At 40.3% G+C, this 18,197-nt stretch overlaps 1 protein-coding gene and 1 pseudogene across 1 annotated transcript; both read right to left on the reverse strand.

The window, feature by feature from the left end:
* The window catches only part of LOC115011046 (rho guanine nucleotide exchange factor 10-like protein), a 48,597-nt pseudogene extending 37,428 nt beyond the window's left edge, over window positions 1-11,169 (reverse strand).
* Window positions 11,170-11,849: 680 nt separating this feature from the next.
* nppa (natriuretic peptide A) lies at window positions 11,850-15,467 on the reverse strand. Its single transcript, XM_029436281.1, has 3 exons — window positions 15,357-15,467; window positions 12,293-12,611; window positions 11,850-11,988 (listed from the first exon to the last, which is right to left on the reverse strand). The coding sequence occupies exons 1-3, from the start codon at window positions 15,465-15,467 to the stop codon at window positions 11,984-11,986; spliced, it is 435 nt and encodes a 144-aa protein (XP_029292141.1). The 3' UTR covers window positions 11,850-11,983.
* Between the last annotated feature and the right edge of the window lie 2,730 nt (window positions 15,468-18,197).

Here is an 18,197-nt window from a genome sequence, read left to right on the forward strand (position 1 = left end):
GCTCCAGCATATCTTAAAGATCTCATAGTACCTTATAAACCAACTAGAGCATTACGCTCCCAGACTGAAGGGTTACTTGTGGTTCCTAGAGTCTCAAAGAGTACAATGGGAGCCAGAGCCTTCAGCTATCAAGCTCCTCTCCAATGGAACCAGCTTCCAGTTTGTGTTCGAGAGGCAGACACACTCTCCACATTTAAGAGTAGGCTAAAGACTTTCCTTTTTGATAAAGCTTATAGTTAGGGCTGGCTCAGGTTTGCCCTGGATCAACCCCTAGTTATGCTGCTATAGGCTTAGACTGCCGGGGCTCTCTTCCTTCTCTTCCTCTCTCCTCCCCTCCCTCCCCTCTCTTCTTCTCCCTCTCTATCTGTATGCATTTATGTAAATGTATGTTACTAACTCATCATCCGGGGTATCATCCCCGGAGTGTCTGTCTCTCATGTGGCAGGTTGCCACTGATAAAGTTTACGTCAGGATCATGAATCGTGGCTGCGCCTGCTGCCATGGTCCTGCTGGACACCGGGAAGCCTTTTTGACATTTTCCTGGATTCATCCATACTTTCTCTTTTTTTTTTATCACAACATAATTTCTGTCAAATGTTGTATTTGTACTATGTTGTTTATCCTGTACACACGACATCTATTGCATGTCTGTCCGTCCTGGGAGAGGGATCCCTCCTCAGTTGCTCTCCCTGAGGTTTCTTCCATTTTTCCCCCTTTAATTTTGGGGTTTCTTTTAGGAAGTTTTTCCTTGTGTGATGCGAGGGTCTAAGGACAGAGGGTGTCATAACCTGTACAGTCTGTAAAGCACACTGAGACAAATGTATAATTTGTGATATTGGGCTATACAAATAAATTTGATTTGATTTGATTTGACAGTGAAAGGAGATGTGTCGCCATCTTTTGTTTCAGTGTTACGTCTCAGCAGCAAACAAAGAGTAACAGAGTGAACATAGTGGATGGTTAAGCATGTAAAGAGACAGATATCAGTAGCTGGTGGAGACCAAAGCCAGAGCTAAAGGAGAGAGAATGTTGGACACAAAGACTCCTGATGAGTCATCACGTTGCTCCGTAACTCGGCAACGTGACCACAGCCATGTCAGGTGATATGCTGATGATGTCTTTGTTCTGTTGAGAGCTTGTTCTGCTGCCCCCAAGTGGTCAAAAAAGTATTATACATTGCTTTAAATCTTTGTGTAGTATTTGACCATGATGTCATCATGTCTTCTATAATACACTGTATGAATTATAATGGCAAAACAAACTAATTGATTCCATTTAGTAGTAGTAGTTTTAATCATTACATTTGTACCAGAACGTTTGTTTCTACTTGCTTCCCAATCAGAGTTTTAGCTGAACTCGCATAACGTGAAAAATGTACAAAATATAAACTATTTCAATTTAGCCAATATGGAAAATAATATAGAAAGCAAAACTGAATGATTATCAAATATCCTGCATGTGACCTCATCAAACCTCTTAACCTGTTAACCTCTTAAACATAATGTTTCGCATCAATTCTTCAACCCATGATCGACGTACTATGATGCATACAAATTATGTAAATGGTAACTTTCAGTGAACAATGGAAGCATTACTGACAGTATTTTTGTGGACTATGGATTTCCTGTCAGACACCAGAGAAATAAAATGAGGAGTTCTTCATCTTATTATTCACACTGAAAATATAATCTGAGAGTGAGTTACCTTGCTACTGCTGCGGCCTGGAGGAGCCGTCTCACTGTCAGACAGCTCGTCATAACTCTCAAACTCACTGGAGCTCCAGCCGTTAGAGCCACGCTGATCAGATCTCTGGATGTCCTCGTAGATGTTCATGATGATGTAGATGATCAGCATCTATTCAAACAAGCCCACAGATGAGACGCACACACTCTAGTGTTTTAGTCTATTGAAACTGTGTAGGCCACTGTGCTAAAGGTGGAGGAGTGACCAACTGATCCCTCCTGTGTGTAAAAACAATGAGACTCACCTCCCACTGGGTGCTGCAGGTTCTCAGCAGCTACGTCATCATAGAGGACCTCTGGGTTTCTGAGCACACGGTCTGGGCTGCAGCTCGCTGCACTCGGGTTGGTTGGTGTGTGATGTTCAGCCTGTGGATTGACTACAGAGAACAGCTGGGCCTCAGCAGCGTCCAGCTGTGGGCTGCTGCACTCGTTTACTGCATTGCCAGGCTCTTCCTGACCGCTTTCTGTCATCAGAGAAGGCTTTCCTACAACACAATGAAGCCATTGTACCACAGTGTTAACGGAGCAGAGCTGCCACAATTAGTCGACTAACTGATCAGTCAATTCTCGGGGTTCACATCAGTGAGGCCCTGACCTGGACTCATCACACTTCTTCCTGCCGGACCACCTAGTTACACCGCCCTCAACCTTAGACTCTACAGAGGGTGAACGCTACTCAGCACATCACCAGGACGGAGCTGCCATCCATGGAGGACTTCTACACCCAGCGGTGTAGGAAGAAGACACACAGGATCATCAAAGACCCCCGTCCACCCAGCAACGTCTGGCAGACGGTACCGCAGCACCAGACTATGGGACAGTTTTATCCAACAGGTCATGTGATCGTTGAACTCCTGAATTCTAAAGTGTCACTACTTACTTATGTTTACAGTCCATACATCTGTTTATTCCACATATCTATATATTATTACAGTATACAGTATTTATGTTTTTATCTTATTCTATTGTATATGTATAATATTCTACTTAGTCCTGCATTTTACTTGCAACATTATGTCTCTTGCACTATTTTATTACTTTATTACATTTTATGTCTTAAGTATACTGTAGAAGGAGCCTGGCACTTTAGATTTACATTGTCAACAACTTCCCTGTAACTTTTGTTCATATGACAATAAAGCCTTTGAATCCTTGATGAATGGTGTGTGTTTGAAGAACAGCTCACACATGTGTGACTCTATGTATACAGACATTACAGGGGTATGGAGCAGAGGACAGCTAGCTATTGCTGAAGCGAACATGTGTACCTATATATACATACAGCTTACTTGTGCTAGAAGCTAGTTAGCTACCAAAGCAAGGCTAACACTACAGGAGGCTTGTGTATCTTTGTGTAATCACAGTGTGGGCTCTGAAACCACACTGAGCCACTCCGTAGCTCGAGGTGACGGCCGTGCTGTCCGGATGCAAGCAGACACAAAACATCCTCATTTTGCTGAGCATATGGACACAGAGCAGCTCAGGCTTTGACGGATGTCAGATACTGACATGTTTCATGTTATCTATGAGGTTATTTCTCTCCTATTGTGGAGATGCACTCCAGAGCGCTGGAATAAAGATAGTAAGTGGACCTTGAGTACACTTGTTTTTTGCTGTTGTTAGGGTTAGGAACTGTCATGCTCAGCTGGAACCTTACGTTTAATGAGACAACAGAGACTGCAGACAATAAAAACAGGGACCTTTGTCATTCACAACATGACGTTTAAGGTGGTAAATAGACATTTAATGCGGAGTCGTATCACATGTCAAGTATGGGGTTTTACTCCGTGTGCAAAAACATAATGTGTTTATTGCATCATAGAGGTTTTTCCACTAGAGTTGGTGTGGGTTTTTGACTATATCCACTATATCAGAAAGCTTGAGCTGGACTGATTCCGATGGTGATGCGGTCAGCTTTAACTCCACAGCTTCACTCAGTGGAGTCTAAAGATTCGGTGAGATTGTGTTTACTGCTAGATTTAGTATATGTTTATGTTCTTTTTGTTTACAGAAACATTAGGACAGTTTTCTTTATTTCAACGTCCATGAAATTCTACCGAAATGTGAAGCTTTTTGCATGGCCCTCGATATTAAACACAACACTGGTTTTTAAATTCGGTTTCAGAGATAATTGGTCTACTAATTCTTGGCTTACAGATTGTAGTTTGGTCTGTTGTATGTGTGTATGTGTTACAGGTTGTAATTCATTCCATCATAACTTACCCCTCTGGTGACTCCCTGACCTCCATATCTGGTATGAAAATACAAACAAAAAAGAACATTACAACATCATCTATGAGCAGAAAACCCTCATCGTATATATCCATACCTGTTGTGTACCTGAGCAGTGTAGCTCTATGTTGCTGGTTCCATTCATGCCCTGACTTAAGAACTCATCTCTGGAGGTCCCATGCCATTGCTGTCAAAATCAAAACTTCTCCCCCGGCTCATCTTCATCCTCATCTTCCTCTATGTGTGATGCCCCATTAGATATAGACACTGAGGAAGAAGCATTTAGTAATTTAGTACAAAACAGTCTTCTACCCTGTTTCACTCTAGTTCCTGTAGATGAGCTCAGATGTTCGTCTAGAAAACATGTTCAAGCTATTAAAGTTGTCGTAATATGAATTTGAGAAATAACTCTGAAATCATGTCTTGAAAAAGGTTTAATGTTCCCGTAGAAACCGCTGAACCTGCTTCTGTGTCAACTGAACCAAGTTGATTGTGCTGATACATCAGTTACTGCTAATAGTTTGTGCAAAACAGACAAACCTGGACAAATGTAGCCCTGTTGTTAATACTTGGAATCCTGATTTATGTTGTAAATTTGAGATAGAAAAAACTTGAATATTCTATATATCTATAATCCAATTAATTTTATTTTAGTTTTTTTCCTCATAAAAGTGTCACCACGCTGACTGGTGTCCCCACGCTGACGGGTGTCCCCACGCTGACGGGTGTCCCCACACTGACAGGTGTCCCCACACTGACAGGTGTCCTCTCACTGACAGGTGTCCCCTCACTGACAGGTGTCCCCACACTGGTTTGACTTATTGTTTACGAATCCTTTGGATTGATCTCAGTAACTCTGGGTTCAACTATAAAGTCTGTCATCACATTCATTGTTAGATGATGCATTATGTTGGACAGCTTGTTGACCAGCTCTACTGAGCAGCGTGGGACACAGCAGCGCCGAGAAGCAGAGGAGCTGCTGGTCGGACAGATTACACTCGAAACATATAGCTTTTAAGTCCTAACCCTTCACTAGTCACTCCTCATTGGACCACAAATTAAGACATCCACACCGCAGCAGCAACAAGGCTGAATTACCAACTGGACAAAGGGAGGAATGGCCTCTGGGCTCCAGACCCCCGTGTGAAGACTACAGCTCCCTCCACAACATGGTACACTTTGGTTACAGGTGACAGTGTGAAGTTAGAATATACAATACATCAGATTAAGAAAAAGGCAATAAAAAACAATACTCTTGATAATAAGCAGATGAAGTAATAAGAAATAGTTTAATAATAAAATGTCAGAAATAGTAATTAAATAGTTTGTCTCATCCAGTAGATATCATTGTCACAATGAAAAAAAGGAAAGTTTCATGGTTACTTATGAGAAATCTTTATGCTATGTGCTTACTTTGAGATGTTTAAACTCTAGCCCTAAGCCTTTGAGGCCCTTTCTTAAAGAATAGCCATCCTTAACATCACATCTTAAATTATTTTATGTTTAATGGATGTGTCACACACTGAAGCTGGGGCCAGGTTGTGTTGCAGCATAACACACTGTGTGCAGGAGCTCATTTACCTCAAGCAGGTTAATTAGGACATGAACATAAGTGACTTGCAGATACTCTAGTCCAGGGGTGTCCAAACTACGGCCCGTGGTCCATTTTTAATTGGCTCGCAGCAAATTCAAAAAGTATAATGGAATATGGCCCAGATAGAAAATTGCCCTTGAATGTATTGTACTTCTTAGTTCTAACACAGAAACACAGTTTTGACTTGTCAGCTAACTTAAAATATCAAGTGTCAGATAAAGCTTGTGCTTTAGACTTTTACTCGATTGCATGTGATGAGAGCACAGATGCGACAGACACCGCACAGCTGATATTTTTTTTGCTGGGAGTTGACGATAACTTTTGCGTTACGGAAGAGCTGCTTGGTCTTATGAGTCTAAAGGGCACAACATAATTCGAGCACGAGGACTTTACCATAGAGAATTTCAAGCTTTCCTGTCTGATGTCGATGCTAAATACGGGGACGTATTCCACCATTCTGATGTGCGCTGGCTGAGTCGCGGCTCCGTACTGCAGCGGTTTTATTCCCTGAGATCAGAAATCGATCTGTTTTTGAAAGAGAAGGACAGCCCTCTTCATGAGCTGAGTGACCCTCCATGTTTGGAAGACCTGGCATTTTTAGTTGATCTTACTGGTCATCTCAACACTGAACAAGAGCCTACTGCTGAAGCTCCGTCTCTTTGAGACACAACTACGCAACTTCAATGTTGCGCACTTCCCCAAGCTGTCCGAAATCAAATGTGCTTTTCCAAAGGCCAACCTTTCTGATAACAAGGGGAAATATGTGTCTGTGATCACGTCTCTCATGACAGAATTCAGTCAGCACTTCCAAGATTCTTCTATCATTGAGAAAGAAATCAAGTTGATCAATGCAGAAGAAGTTTAAGAGAGTCTGCAACTAGAACTTATATACAATAATTATATACGATAATTCCCTGAAGAATCAACATCAGCTTCTCTCCCTCCCCGACTTCTACCGGAGCTTGGAAAAGTTTCCTCTGATGAGATGTCACACACAAAGAATGATGAGTCTGTTCGGCTCATACATGTGAGCAAACATTTTCTCTGTTAACAAAAGCAGATTGAAAACCAAAATGACCGACAGCATCTCTGAGATGTCCTCCGTATCTCAAACATCAAATTTACTCCTGACCTGCAGCATCCTTCAGTCCAAAGCGCAGCATCACTGATTCCACTGAGTGCAACGCTGTTCCCATTATAGGAGAGTTAAAACATATATTACACAAGCTTGAGATATCCCCCCCCCCCTTTATACAGGGCTGTGAAGGGGATCACCATCCTGACTAAGAAGCAATCTGAGGCTCCTGTTTTGAGAATGAGCTGCAAACCCTTATTGTAACAAATTAAATGTGTGATGGAGGATGCTCCCCCTTGAGTATATTCAATTATCAAGCATAATCTACCTACATTTGATAGATTTCTTTTAAGGCAATATACCAATATATGTGGCCCTCAGTGAAAAAGGTTTGGACACCCCTGCTCTAGTCAGTCATAGAATGCTAGTGTGAAACACACACACACCTCTTAACCTTGTTGAACATCAGTGTCGTAGTGTAATACCTAAAGGTTCCCCTCCTACGCTGCAGTATATTACAGCGGTCTGCAGCATGGGGAGGCATCCAGAGTTCACTGTGCCAATCCTCCTGGTCGTCTCTCTGCAGTCCGACTGTGTCAGTAGATTTGCATCAAGGTTGTCTGAGAAGCATATGGTCTGCAGAGGCTAGCAGATGGTCACTGGGCTATTCGGCAGGGGATTAACGAGTCCGGCTTCTCCTAATGAGTCGTGTCTGCCCAAGGCCACTTCAGACCGGACACTTGTGTCCAAATGTGTTTCCTTTGTTACAGGATGTCATGGCACAGGAAGTGCCTTTATGAAACAATATGATTTTATTTAAATAAGGTAAACTAAGTTCATGATAGAATCAAAACGGTCTAATATTAAAAATGGGATTTCACATATGAAAAGCATTTGTGTGCTTGCTTGTGTACCAGACAGGGAGAGTCTAATGAAAGACACCATAGCATTATGAGAAGTGTAGGATCCACGGTGTTTGACTAAATTTCAGCTTTCCCCCAACTTTATGGAAGTCTAACTAAATACTTGGAGTACCCCTTTATTTCACAGTATGAAAGCAGACATGTGCTCTTATTGCACCTGGTACAAGGCTAGTTAATGTCATATATGTCCATAATGTCATAATTATAATATATTAAATGTCAAACTCTGGACAGCACACGAGAAGACGTGAGCTCAAAGAGCTCTGCTGCAGGATGCATTCCAGCCACTACTATCATGACACCCCCAAGTCCTCCACACAACTATTGCCAATCGAGTTGCATTGTGGGTAATGGAGGCGCCATATTTTGACAAGGAAGAAGAATACGTGGAGATAAAAGGAAGATATCTCTGGTAGCATCGACGTGTTTTCATGCTCTGGTCAATTAGAACGTTTGAGCTATTTTGCTCCACTCACTCTCTCTCAGAGTAGTGGACAGAAAACATCAAAATCCCCATTCAGGAGTTTATTTTACTAACTTTGTCTGTTTGTGTCTGTAGATTCACCTAAAGTTAGCATTACATAATGCCTAATTTGCATATTTAAACATAACATTTCAGAAAACTTGTAATAGAAAAAGTAATTGTGTTAATGTCAGTAATGAAGTGGGGAAGTTTCATGGTGATATCTTTTAGTTACATATTTGACCCTATTCACCTGTAGTGCGTACAAAATTATGAATTTTACAATACATATCTTTAAAGGACGCTTTCTTTAAAGGAGGTTTTTCTCAGATTCTGAGCCAGAAACTTCAGTATCACTTACATACACCAAACATTTCCTTCCTTCTCTCTCTCTCTCTCTCTCTCTCTCTCTCTCTCTCTCTCTCTCTATATATATATATATATATATACACATATATATATATACACATATATATATATATATATATATATATACACATATATATATATACACATATATATATATATATATATATATATATATATATATATATATATATATATATATATATATATATATATATATATATGGCTCTCAGCAGGTGGATTGCCTATTCCGGGGAGGGAATGAGCTTTTACCCCAAGTCTTGCTCAAGGACATTACTCTTTTAGGAGGAGCCTGGTATTGAACCGGTAACCTTTTACTTACTGCAAATGCAGGAATGCAACTTCATAGGGTCATCCATTATCATTTTTTTCATTTCAATTTATTTTAATTAATTTAATTAATTTGTGTTTTATTTTCCTATTTCATTTGATTTAATTGTATTTTTAAATTTTGTTTTATATAACTATTTCATTTTTAAATGTAATTATCAAATCAAAATGTTAATGTAATTAAATTTAGATCTTCTTTAACTAAATACATTTTGTATTACAATTTTTAAGTAAAATGTTATCAAGTTTAAAAACAAGTATTGTTTTAGAAGAACCTTTTAAAATGTAATTTATTTTAATCTTCACGGACCCCCGGAATGATCAGGTGCTAATGCTGTTGTGTTCCCGCTGATCCATATCAACAGTAAGTTTGTTGGTAGACTGCCAGTTTAGGTAACCGCTCTGTCGATACTAGAGAAAATACAGATGTTGCATTTATTGCTCATTACTCCTCTCAAAAGCCAGAGCTGCAACAGGATACAGGATATATATAATAAATTGACACCTGTGCAACCTGGTTTTCCTGACTGTTAAGGTGATCCTACAATCCAGAACCCAGTCAGTACTTTTCTCAGTACATTGAAAATCAAGTCTTCAGAGATTTGGCAGCATTCACATATCAAAGGCTGTATTTTCACACTAAAGATAAAAAAAATATGTAGGAAATCTCACAGAAATGAAAGTGGAAGCTCTGTAGCGCCAAGGGGAGCTGCAGATCCAGATGATAACTCTTGAGGTTCCTCCATAGGTTTCTTCATGCCTTTACTTGATAGGAAACTTTCAGAGGGGCAGGAAATGTGGGCAAAGAGAGAGGGAAATGAAATGCAGTAAACGGTTAGGCCAGCCGGCAGTTAAGCTGGGGACGTGCTGCTCAGGGCAGTGTTGCTATTGGGTCACCCTCGTCACATTGTTGTCACATTTAATTGTATTCAATTTATTTTGTAATATTTCAATCTGATTTATTGATTTGTATTTGATTTATTTAATGACATTTTTCAAAAAAATGTTTACCTTAAATAATGTTATGTATGTTATGTTATGTAATGTATATTATTATTCATTATTAATATTATTTCAATTAATATTGCACCCTAAGCAGCATTAAATCATAAATCATAACATCGTTATCATAATCATTATTTTATACATATATATAATAACAGGCATGAATATAATATAAAGTAACATTATGAAATAAAACATGATATGAAAAAGTATTGGGGAATAACAACAGGGCTTTTTAAGTCATATGAAAAAGAAATGCCTATAATTAAGTAAACGTTATATCCAATAAATTAAATTATGAAAATGTTTATGAAAAGCTCCACAGGAGGGCGCTCTGTGATAAAAAGTCTTCAAGTGTTGCTGCTCTGCAAAAAAAATACTTTAAGTCTTGTTAAGTACATCTTTGTTCAAAATGTAATTTACAGAACTTGTTTTGTTATATGTTTGATAATTGTACAATTATTCCAACCAATCTTGTTCAGGTTCCTTCCAGAGAGAGAGTGAATCTGACGTATAGTAAGAGAATGAATGCATGTTCATATTCTGAACCGGTAAAGTAGCTCCCATTGATAAAGTGTCCAGTTAGTTACCAGAGAAATTAACAAAATGGTGTGGAGATGGACAGGGATGTCAGTTGACCTCGCTTTACCTCAGAGCTGTCTGATTGGTTGCTGACAGGTGAAATGCGTCCCTGGTATATTACCATCTCCATAATCTTTATAATCTCCATAATGTAAGTGGACACACAGTGTGACAGTAGCTCTGTCTTAACCCATAGTGACGTCTCCTTCTGGCTGCCTGTCAAATGCATTTGGACAGTAGTTTACAGGTGAATCACAGCCGTATTTCCTCTCAACAATCTGTGTTTATTTGACAGCCAGTTGAAAGCATTAGATACAATTAGTGTCTTTCTGTTTTCTGTCCGTAGTTATCCTGTTCAGTTCAGTATGGCTGTTGCCAGTGAGCTACAGCCATCACCTGTTTATAACACCTTTACAGATGTTTTACAGTGAAACCGCTTTACAGATAATGTAATACTGTAACTGTTTATAATGTAATAGTGTAACTAATATAATAATATAATACTGTCACTGTGTTTATAATGTAATACTATAATACTGTAACTGTTTATAATATAATACTGTAACTGTTTATAATATAATGCTGTAACTTTTTATTATATTATACTGTAACTGTTTGTATTATAATGCTGTAACTGTGTTTATAATATAATACTGTAACTGTTCATAATATAATATAGCTGTTTATAATATAAACATATATTTATAATATATCTTACTGTACTGGATTACTTCACAGTTGTGCCTAACAAACTGGTAACTCACTGTTTCTTACATAAATACACTAGACTGCTTAAACTACAATACAGATGGATAATGACGTTCACCTATTACCATGGTTACTCTAAAGGGCTATTGTGAAGGAATCAATGATCAATCAATTTGCTAGAAAACTAGGATTGATTGTGCCAAAAGTATTAATAATTCAATAAATACAAACTATGTTGGTTCCAGGGAGGCTAAGCAGATATATTGATATATTTTACCGATAGATTGCAATTAAGAGCACAAAATAGAATAAAATGTATGTTTATACATACATGGTTATACCTTATTTTATTTATTGTTATGATTTAATCAATTTATATACTTGATTTTAATTAGCAACTCAATATCAATAGAAATGTCAATAGACAATAGCAAAGTCAAAGTAAAATAAAAATTACATTTTCATGTGTATGTAGCCAAACTCCATTGGTTGGAATTAAAATTCCTTCAATGGACTTGCTCCTTGACTCTAATTGACAAATTTGGATTTCCAATGACACAGGGTAACTTTATTTCCCACAAATTAAATGCTTTATAGAAACTTAGAAAGATTATCCGTATCTACTGTACCTATTTCATGCTTGAAAAAAGAACAGAATTCTACATATTTAAAAAATATTTTTATTTATCTGTTAGCAACCCACCTGCACTTATGTTGTTCACTAGTTTCCTTTTGGGCATTAATGTTACGCAGTGTATAGTGGACTCAACATAATTTGTTACATATTCGCAAGAAGTCAATTTGTCACTTCAAACAGAGAAATACATACAATACACAGTTGAACTGTGACTAATGCAAAATCAAACATATGCAATCTATTTAGATGTGTCCTCAGTTGGAAATCAAACTAGAATCCAACATGTGTCCCAGGAAGCTGTCAGACTACCCTAAAGGGAAAATGGCACAAATACAAGAACAGCATTAGTTTTAAACAACTGTACAGTAGTGCACATCATATATATTTATTTCTGGGGACCATTAATGACAGTTCTATAAATTGCACATAGTCAATATTTATGTTGTTTCTGCAATCTTATCTCTGATGGAAAATGTTCCTGCAAGACATTTTGATTTTGTAGTAAATAATTCATTGCCATACCTGACTTCCAAACTATGACAACCCACAAGCTTTTGACCCATTGTCTAAATCACATTTTGATTTCCTCCTGCCATCCTCGGCTGCAACCTTACCTCTTCCATTGTTGCATCCCAGACCACTGGCATTTCCTATTCGATCCATCCGGGCTCCAAAGCAGCCAGAAGCCCGTTTCCTGGCAGTCAACAGCAGGTTCTGCAGACGGTTCCTCTCACTCTGGCTCCTGCTGTAGCCCTCAGCTGGTAATTGAGATCTTTCTGACACCAAAGCTTGTTGGTCGTCCTCCTGGTCCAGGTTCCACCCCCGGCTGGCCTGGCGGTTATCAGGCTGTTGCTTTGTCCCTTCGTAATCAGCCTCAGAGTCCTCGTCCTGGACTGCTTCAGCCAGATTCTCCTCAAAGCGCTCCAGTAAAGACTGGAAGGGAGAGTTAAAGATCAAACTGCTTACAGTCATACTGGTTATGTTAAAGTTAGACATAGGAAGCACATGCTGATTGAAAAACATAGGCCTCCTAGTGAATCTGTTACTATGGATAGACCAGAACTTGGTCTTGGGTGGTGTTTGTGGTGGTGTTTGTTGCTTCTAGAAAAGGAACATTTAAAAAACAATCTATGGTATTAAAGTTTTATCTTTTAAACTAGGCTTGCTTGTATAGATCGTGTGCATGTGACGTCACGCTTATTTCCCAACCTGGAAGTCAGCCATGTTGGTTGTAATACACAACCAAGACTGCGGCCGTTCACGTGTGAGTTGCTGCAATGCTTCGTAATTTTCTTTGTATTTAAAGGTCTAAGATTGAAATAAAATGCCAACCTTGTGCACAGTGTATAATTGTGGTAATAACGCTACTCGTGACCCAGAGAAACAGTTCTTTAAATTTCCTAAAATCATCAAAAACAACGATCCACAAAAGAGAGATGAATTGCTGTCTACCGAACGCCGTAAACTGTGGTTTAGCAACATAAATCGGATTTAACAGAAGAAAAAGCACAATTCACCCATGTGTGTGGCGTCCACTTTATATCTGGTAAGAGCTCATGCTAAAGCTATGTTTTCAATGTTTACGTTAAACATTTGTGCTTATGATATACCCAAACACTGTAAGACCTTACTTCTCCATATCGCTGACTGGTAAATAAGGCACTTTCTTTACACTTTCTTTTCTTCTGTGTATGTTTTTGTTTTGCTTATTCTTGAGCCTACTTCACTTGTGAAAAGCAAAGCACCAATATGAGAACATGCTTTGCTTAATCCAGCCATACAGTGTGCGAGGATAACATCGTCGCTCTTCTCATTCACAAACCACGGCTTTAGCGGTGTATCTCGAGCTCTTTGAGAGTGATTTACACGGGCATGGACGAGCACCCTGTCATCTTTCACTGGTTTGGTAAGAAGACTACTAACCCAGCCAGAAACGAAGAAATTATAAGCATCTTAGCTCTTGTATGCCCTCATTTGTGCGTTGGTTGCCCACGACGTTTGTAGCACAAGGTAGTTCACAATATCCGAATATTCAATCGGCGATAATGACTCTAAATCCTTAATATAATTCGTCAGCTTTAGCGTGTACGGGTCAAGGCCGCAAATTTGGACCTTTTTCTCTGAATCTTGCCTTTGCAGAGGACTCTAAAGTTAAAATATATTGAAGAAGTCGGAGTTGTTGTTGCTCACTTTAGACGCCATTGTTGATTTGTTTTCCAACCAACATGGCGTCGCACGCATACATCACATCACATCACATATAGCGGGGTGCTTGGACACGCGATTCCAACCGTACCTTAAGATTGACTTTAAGATTGAAAAATCAGTAATCCGCTTAATCAGGACTTTCACTTTAGATGGTTTAGGCAGGTTCAGTGCAATGCCTATCGTAGAGTAAGGTTATGTTCCTAACCTCATGGAGTTTTAGATCATAACTACTTACCCATCTACCTGTTTTACATTTTTTTGTTTTTGCATAAAAGAAACAGCATAAATTTGAGCAGAATATTGCGAATACGTTTTTACGCTTGAATTGTTGGTTTATTGATTACATTATTTTTTTGACGAATCGCAATGCAAACAAACTAAGTGAATAAATCATGAGATAAATGAAGCTTTCAAAACATCAGACCTTCTTGACATTAATATAATGATACAAGCAGAAATACAAAATTTCCATCATGTTTTCCAAATCTTCTGTTTGAGGTTTGACGGGCGCTCTTTTAATAACATCTTGTTGTGTCCTCTTCTTCTGCGATGGTTTAATGGCAGCGACTAGAGAATCAGTGCCAACAGCATTTTATATTGATGCGCCCAACTCCTAATTTTCACATAACAGTAATGGATGTAAACACACATTGTACATACTGTACTGTAGTGCTTTTCAAGAAACTTCAAGAGAAACTATTAGGGAATTACAGTCCCAAAACCCTGTCCACACTGTCAGATATTACATTCTGGAATCAACACAAATAAACACAAATCACGGCACAATAACACCTTGAAGTGAATTCATACCAACAATTAGAAAAGGTAACAAAAAGTGCTGCCAGCACTCTCCCTAACTTTTATTATTTTTTTATTATTATGATTATTACTACTATTGTTATTATTAACATGTGTGTACATTTGTGAGTAGCACTATTGGTGATGGCAGTAAAGGTAATATTAGTATTAGCATAAGAGTACTTTCATTTAGCTAGTTTTTTGTTCCCCCATACTTTCCCTTAGTTTGCTCAGTGTCCTCAGCAGTATAGTAGCTATAACCCTGCAATTAGATGCAGAAATATCAAAACATGGACAAATTAAACTAAACTCATCTGCATAATTAGAAACCAATAAAAGATAGGTAAGAAAAGTTTTTAAGATGTAAAAGGGAGCTATATTTTTTGGGCATTTCATGATAAAGAAGTGTGAAAGGGGGAGAGAGAGAGGGAACAACATACAGCAAACGCCACAGGTTGGACTCAAAACAGTGGCCACTGTGGCAAGGACTCAGCCTTTGTATATGGGACGCCTGTGCTACCGGTTGAGCTACCTGGACGCCCCCAAACAGTTACTTTTAAACATGTTCTACTCTCTGACCTTATAATACATAACATAACCGTCTTTAATTGTGACTGTAACTGACCTTCCAATGTTCAGTCTTCAGTGATGAGTCAAGGGGTGGTTTCTTACCTTGAGCTGAGTCAGGTCACTGGTAGAAGAAGGCCTACCCAGTATGTGACTGCTAACCAGTGTGTGCTGACACAGCAGGGCCAGCAGGCCCCACAGGACCGCAGTCCTCATGTTATCCTTCTGCTGCTACTACTGATACTACAGCCTGCACTGCAACATTTTATATACATACCAGCACACACACACACACACACACACACACACACACACACACACACACACACACACACACACACTCACACACACACACACACACACTCACACACACTCACACACACACACACACAGTCAGTGGCTCATCATTTTGTAAATTGCCTCAAGTGCATTCTGACACCTCTGCATGATAAGGCAGCTGGTCAGATGTCCATTTATGTGGCGCTTGGTGGTAGGTGATGGTGTGTGTGTGTGTGTGTGTGTGTGTGTGTGTGTGTGTGTGTGTGTGTGTGTGTGTGTGTGTGTGTGTGTGTGTGTGTGTGTGTGTGAGAGTGTGTGTGTGTGTGTACATAGTATATGTGTCTGTCTATCATCACGCTTACCAGCGGGCAGTGGCATGACCTCAAGAGCCATCTTGGAGGTCTGAGCTCAGACGTGGTGTGTATTGACAGGAATGCAGCATTCGCTATGCAAATACTTAACACTGTCTACACTCCTGAGCCTAAAAAAAGCCCTAGTAGGTTAAAACCGCTGCTCCTGGGTTACAGGGAGGTTACAAATGTTAAATTAGGAGAGAAAGGAAACAATGTCATCATAAATATAAGACCTTGCTAGCATATAATATGTATAATCTGATTAATTGATGACATTTCTTTCTTTTCTGTTATGGTTCATTTTCTAAGGTAGGGTTGAAAAGGTTTAAACTGTTTGTAAAATGACATAATAGTTATGCTTAATTGTGCTCAATTTGGTGTACTATCAGTACAGTTCAGTGTGCAACATTGCCACTGTTTTTGTTTAATGGTTTGAAGTGTATGAAATGTTTGGAAAGTTTGAATTGTTGGAATCACCCGGCCATCACTGAGATGAGTTGTACAGTCTTATGGCCAGGGGGACAACAGAGTTCTAGAGCCTGTTTGTGGAGCAGGACAGGACAGCAGTCTGCCGCTGAACAAGTTCCTCTGCCGGGTGAGTGTGCTGTGCAGAGGGTGGTGGGCGTTGTCCAGGATGGATGACAGTTTATCAAGGGTCCTTCTCTCTGCTACAGTCACCAGGGAGTCCAGCTCTGTGCCCACTACAGAGCCAGCCCTCCTCACCAGTCTGTCCAGCCACCTAGCGTCCCTCTTCTTGCTGCTTCCTCCTCAACACATCACAGCATAGAAGAGAGCGCTGGCCACCACAGACTGGTAGAACATCAACAGTAGTTTTTTGCAGATTTTGAAGGACCCCAACCTTCTCAGGAAGTACAGACGACTCTGCCCTTTCGTATGAAGAGTGTCCATATCTGTCGTCCAGTCCAACTTGTCGTCCAGCTGCAGGCCCAGATATTTGTAGGACCTGAACACCTCCACGTTGACCTTCTCGATGGACACAGGTTGCAGGTGTGGCCTGATCCTTTGGAAATCCACCACCATCTCCTTGTCTTGGAGGTGTTCAGCTGCAGATGGTTCGACTTGGACCACCTCACAAAGTCCTCCACCAGGCTCCTGTACTCCCCCTCTTGTCCATTCCTGACACAGCCGACGATCACAGTGTCATCTGAGTATTTCTGCATGTGGCAGAGCTCAGAGTTGTGCTGGAAATCAGAGGTATAGATGGTGAACAAGACAGGGGAGAGTACCGTCCCCTGCGGCGCTCCAGTGCTGCTGACCACAGTGTCATAAGTGCAGCCTTTCAGCCTGACGTACTGTGGTCTCTCTGTGACGTAGTCCATGATCCATCTCACCAGATGTGAGACACCAGACATTCTCACCGCGCCACTACCCTTGTCCAGACGAGAGTAAGCCCTGTGTAACAGATAGAGGGTGGAGTCATCCATGCCCACCTTCGCCTGGTATGCAAACTTCAGAGGATCTTGTGCATGGTGGACCTGGTCTAAGGTGATGGAGCAACAGCCGCTGTATGGTCTTCATGATGTGTGAAGTCAGTGCAAGTCATCTGGTTCCCTAGGGTGCTTCTTTTTGAGGACAGGGATGAGACATGAAGTCTTCCAGAGAACTGGCACCCTCCCCAGCCGCAAGCTCAGGTTGAACATACACTGAAGGGGCTCCCCTTTAGCATCCTTGGACACCCTGCTCTACTTTCCTGTATATTCCTCCTTTGCCTCTCTCAGTTGAACCTTGAGCTCCCCCTGCACGTGCTTCAGCTCTTCCCGGTCTCCCTCCTTGAATGCCCTCTTCTTCCTGTTAAGGATGACATTGCTGGTAATCCAGGGCTTATTCATGTATGTTAGGGAAGCAGCGTACAGTTTTTATGGGAACCACAACATCCATACAGAAGTTCAGTTAGTCAGTGATGCAGTGTGACACCCCCTCAATGTCCTCACCACTTGTCAGTAGACTCAAAACAGTCTCTCAGAGCCTCCTCTGCCTCTGGAGACCAATTCCTAAAGGAACATGTGGTTGTAGATTGTGTCTGGATCCTTGCTTTGTATTGTGGTTTCAGCAGCACTAGGTTGTGATCAGACTTCCCAAGTGGGGGAAGGGGGTGGCAGTTTAAGCACCCTTCACATTAGCATACAGGAGGTCTAATGTCCTGTTCTTCCTGGTGGGGCAGCTTACAAACTGATGAAAGTCTGGTAGTGTGGAGTCTAGTGTTACATGATTGAAGTCTCCTGAGATGGCAATGAAAGCTTCTGGGTGTTGGGTTTGCAGTCTAGCAACAGTGAATGACGTCACACGCGGTCTC

Source organism: Cottoperca gobio, chromosome 7 (assembly GCF_900634415.1).
Source record: "Cottoperca gobio chromosome 7, fCotGob3.1, whole genome shotgun sequence".
NCBI lineage: Eukaryota > Metazoa > Chordata > Actinopteri > Perciformes > Bovichtidae > Cottoperca > Cottoperca gobio.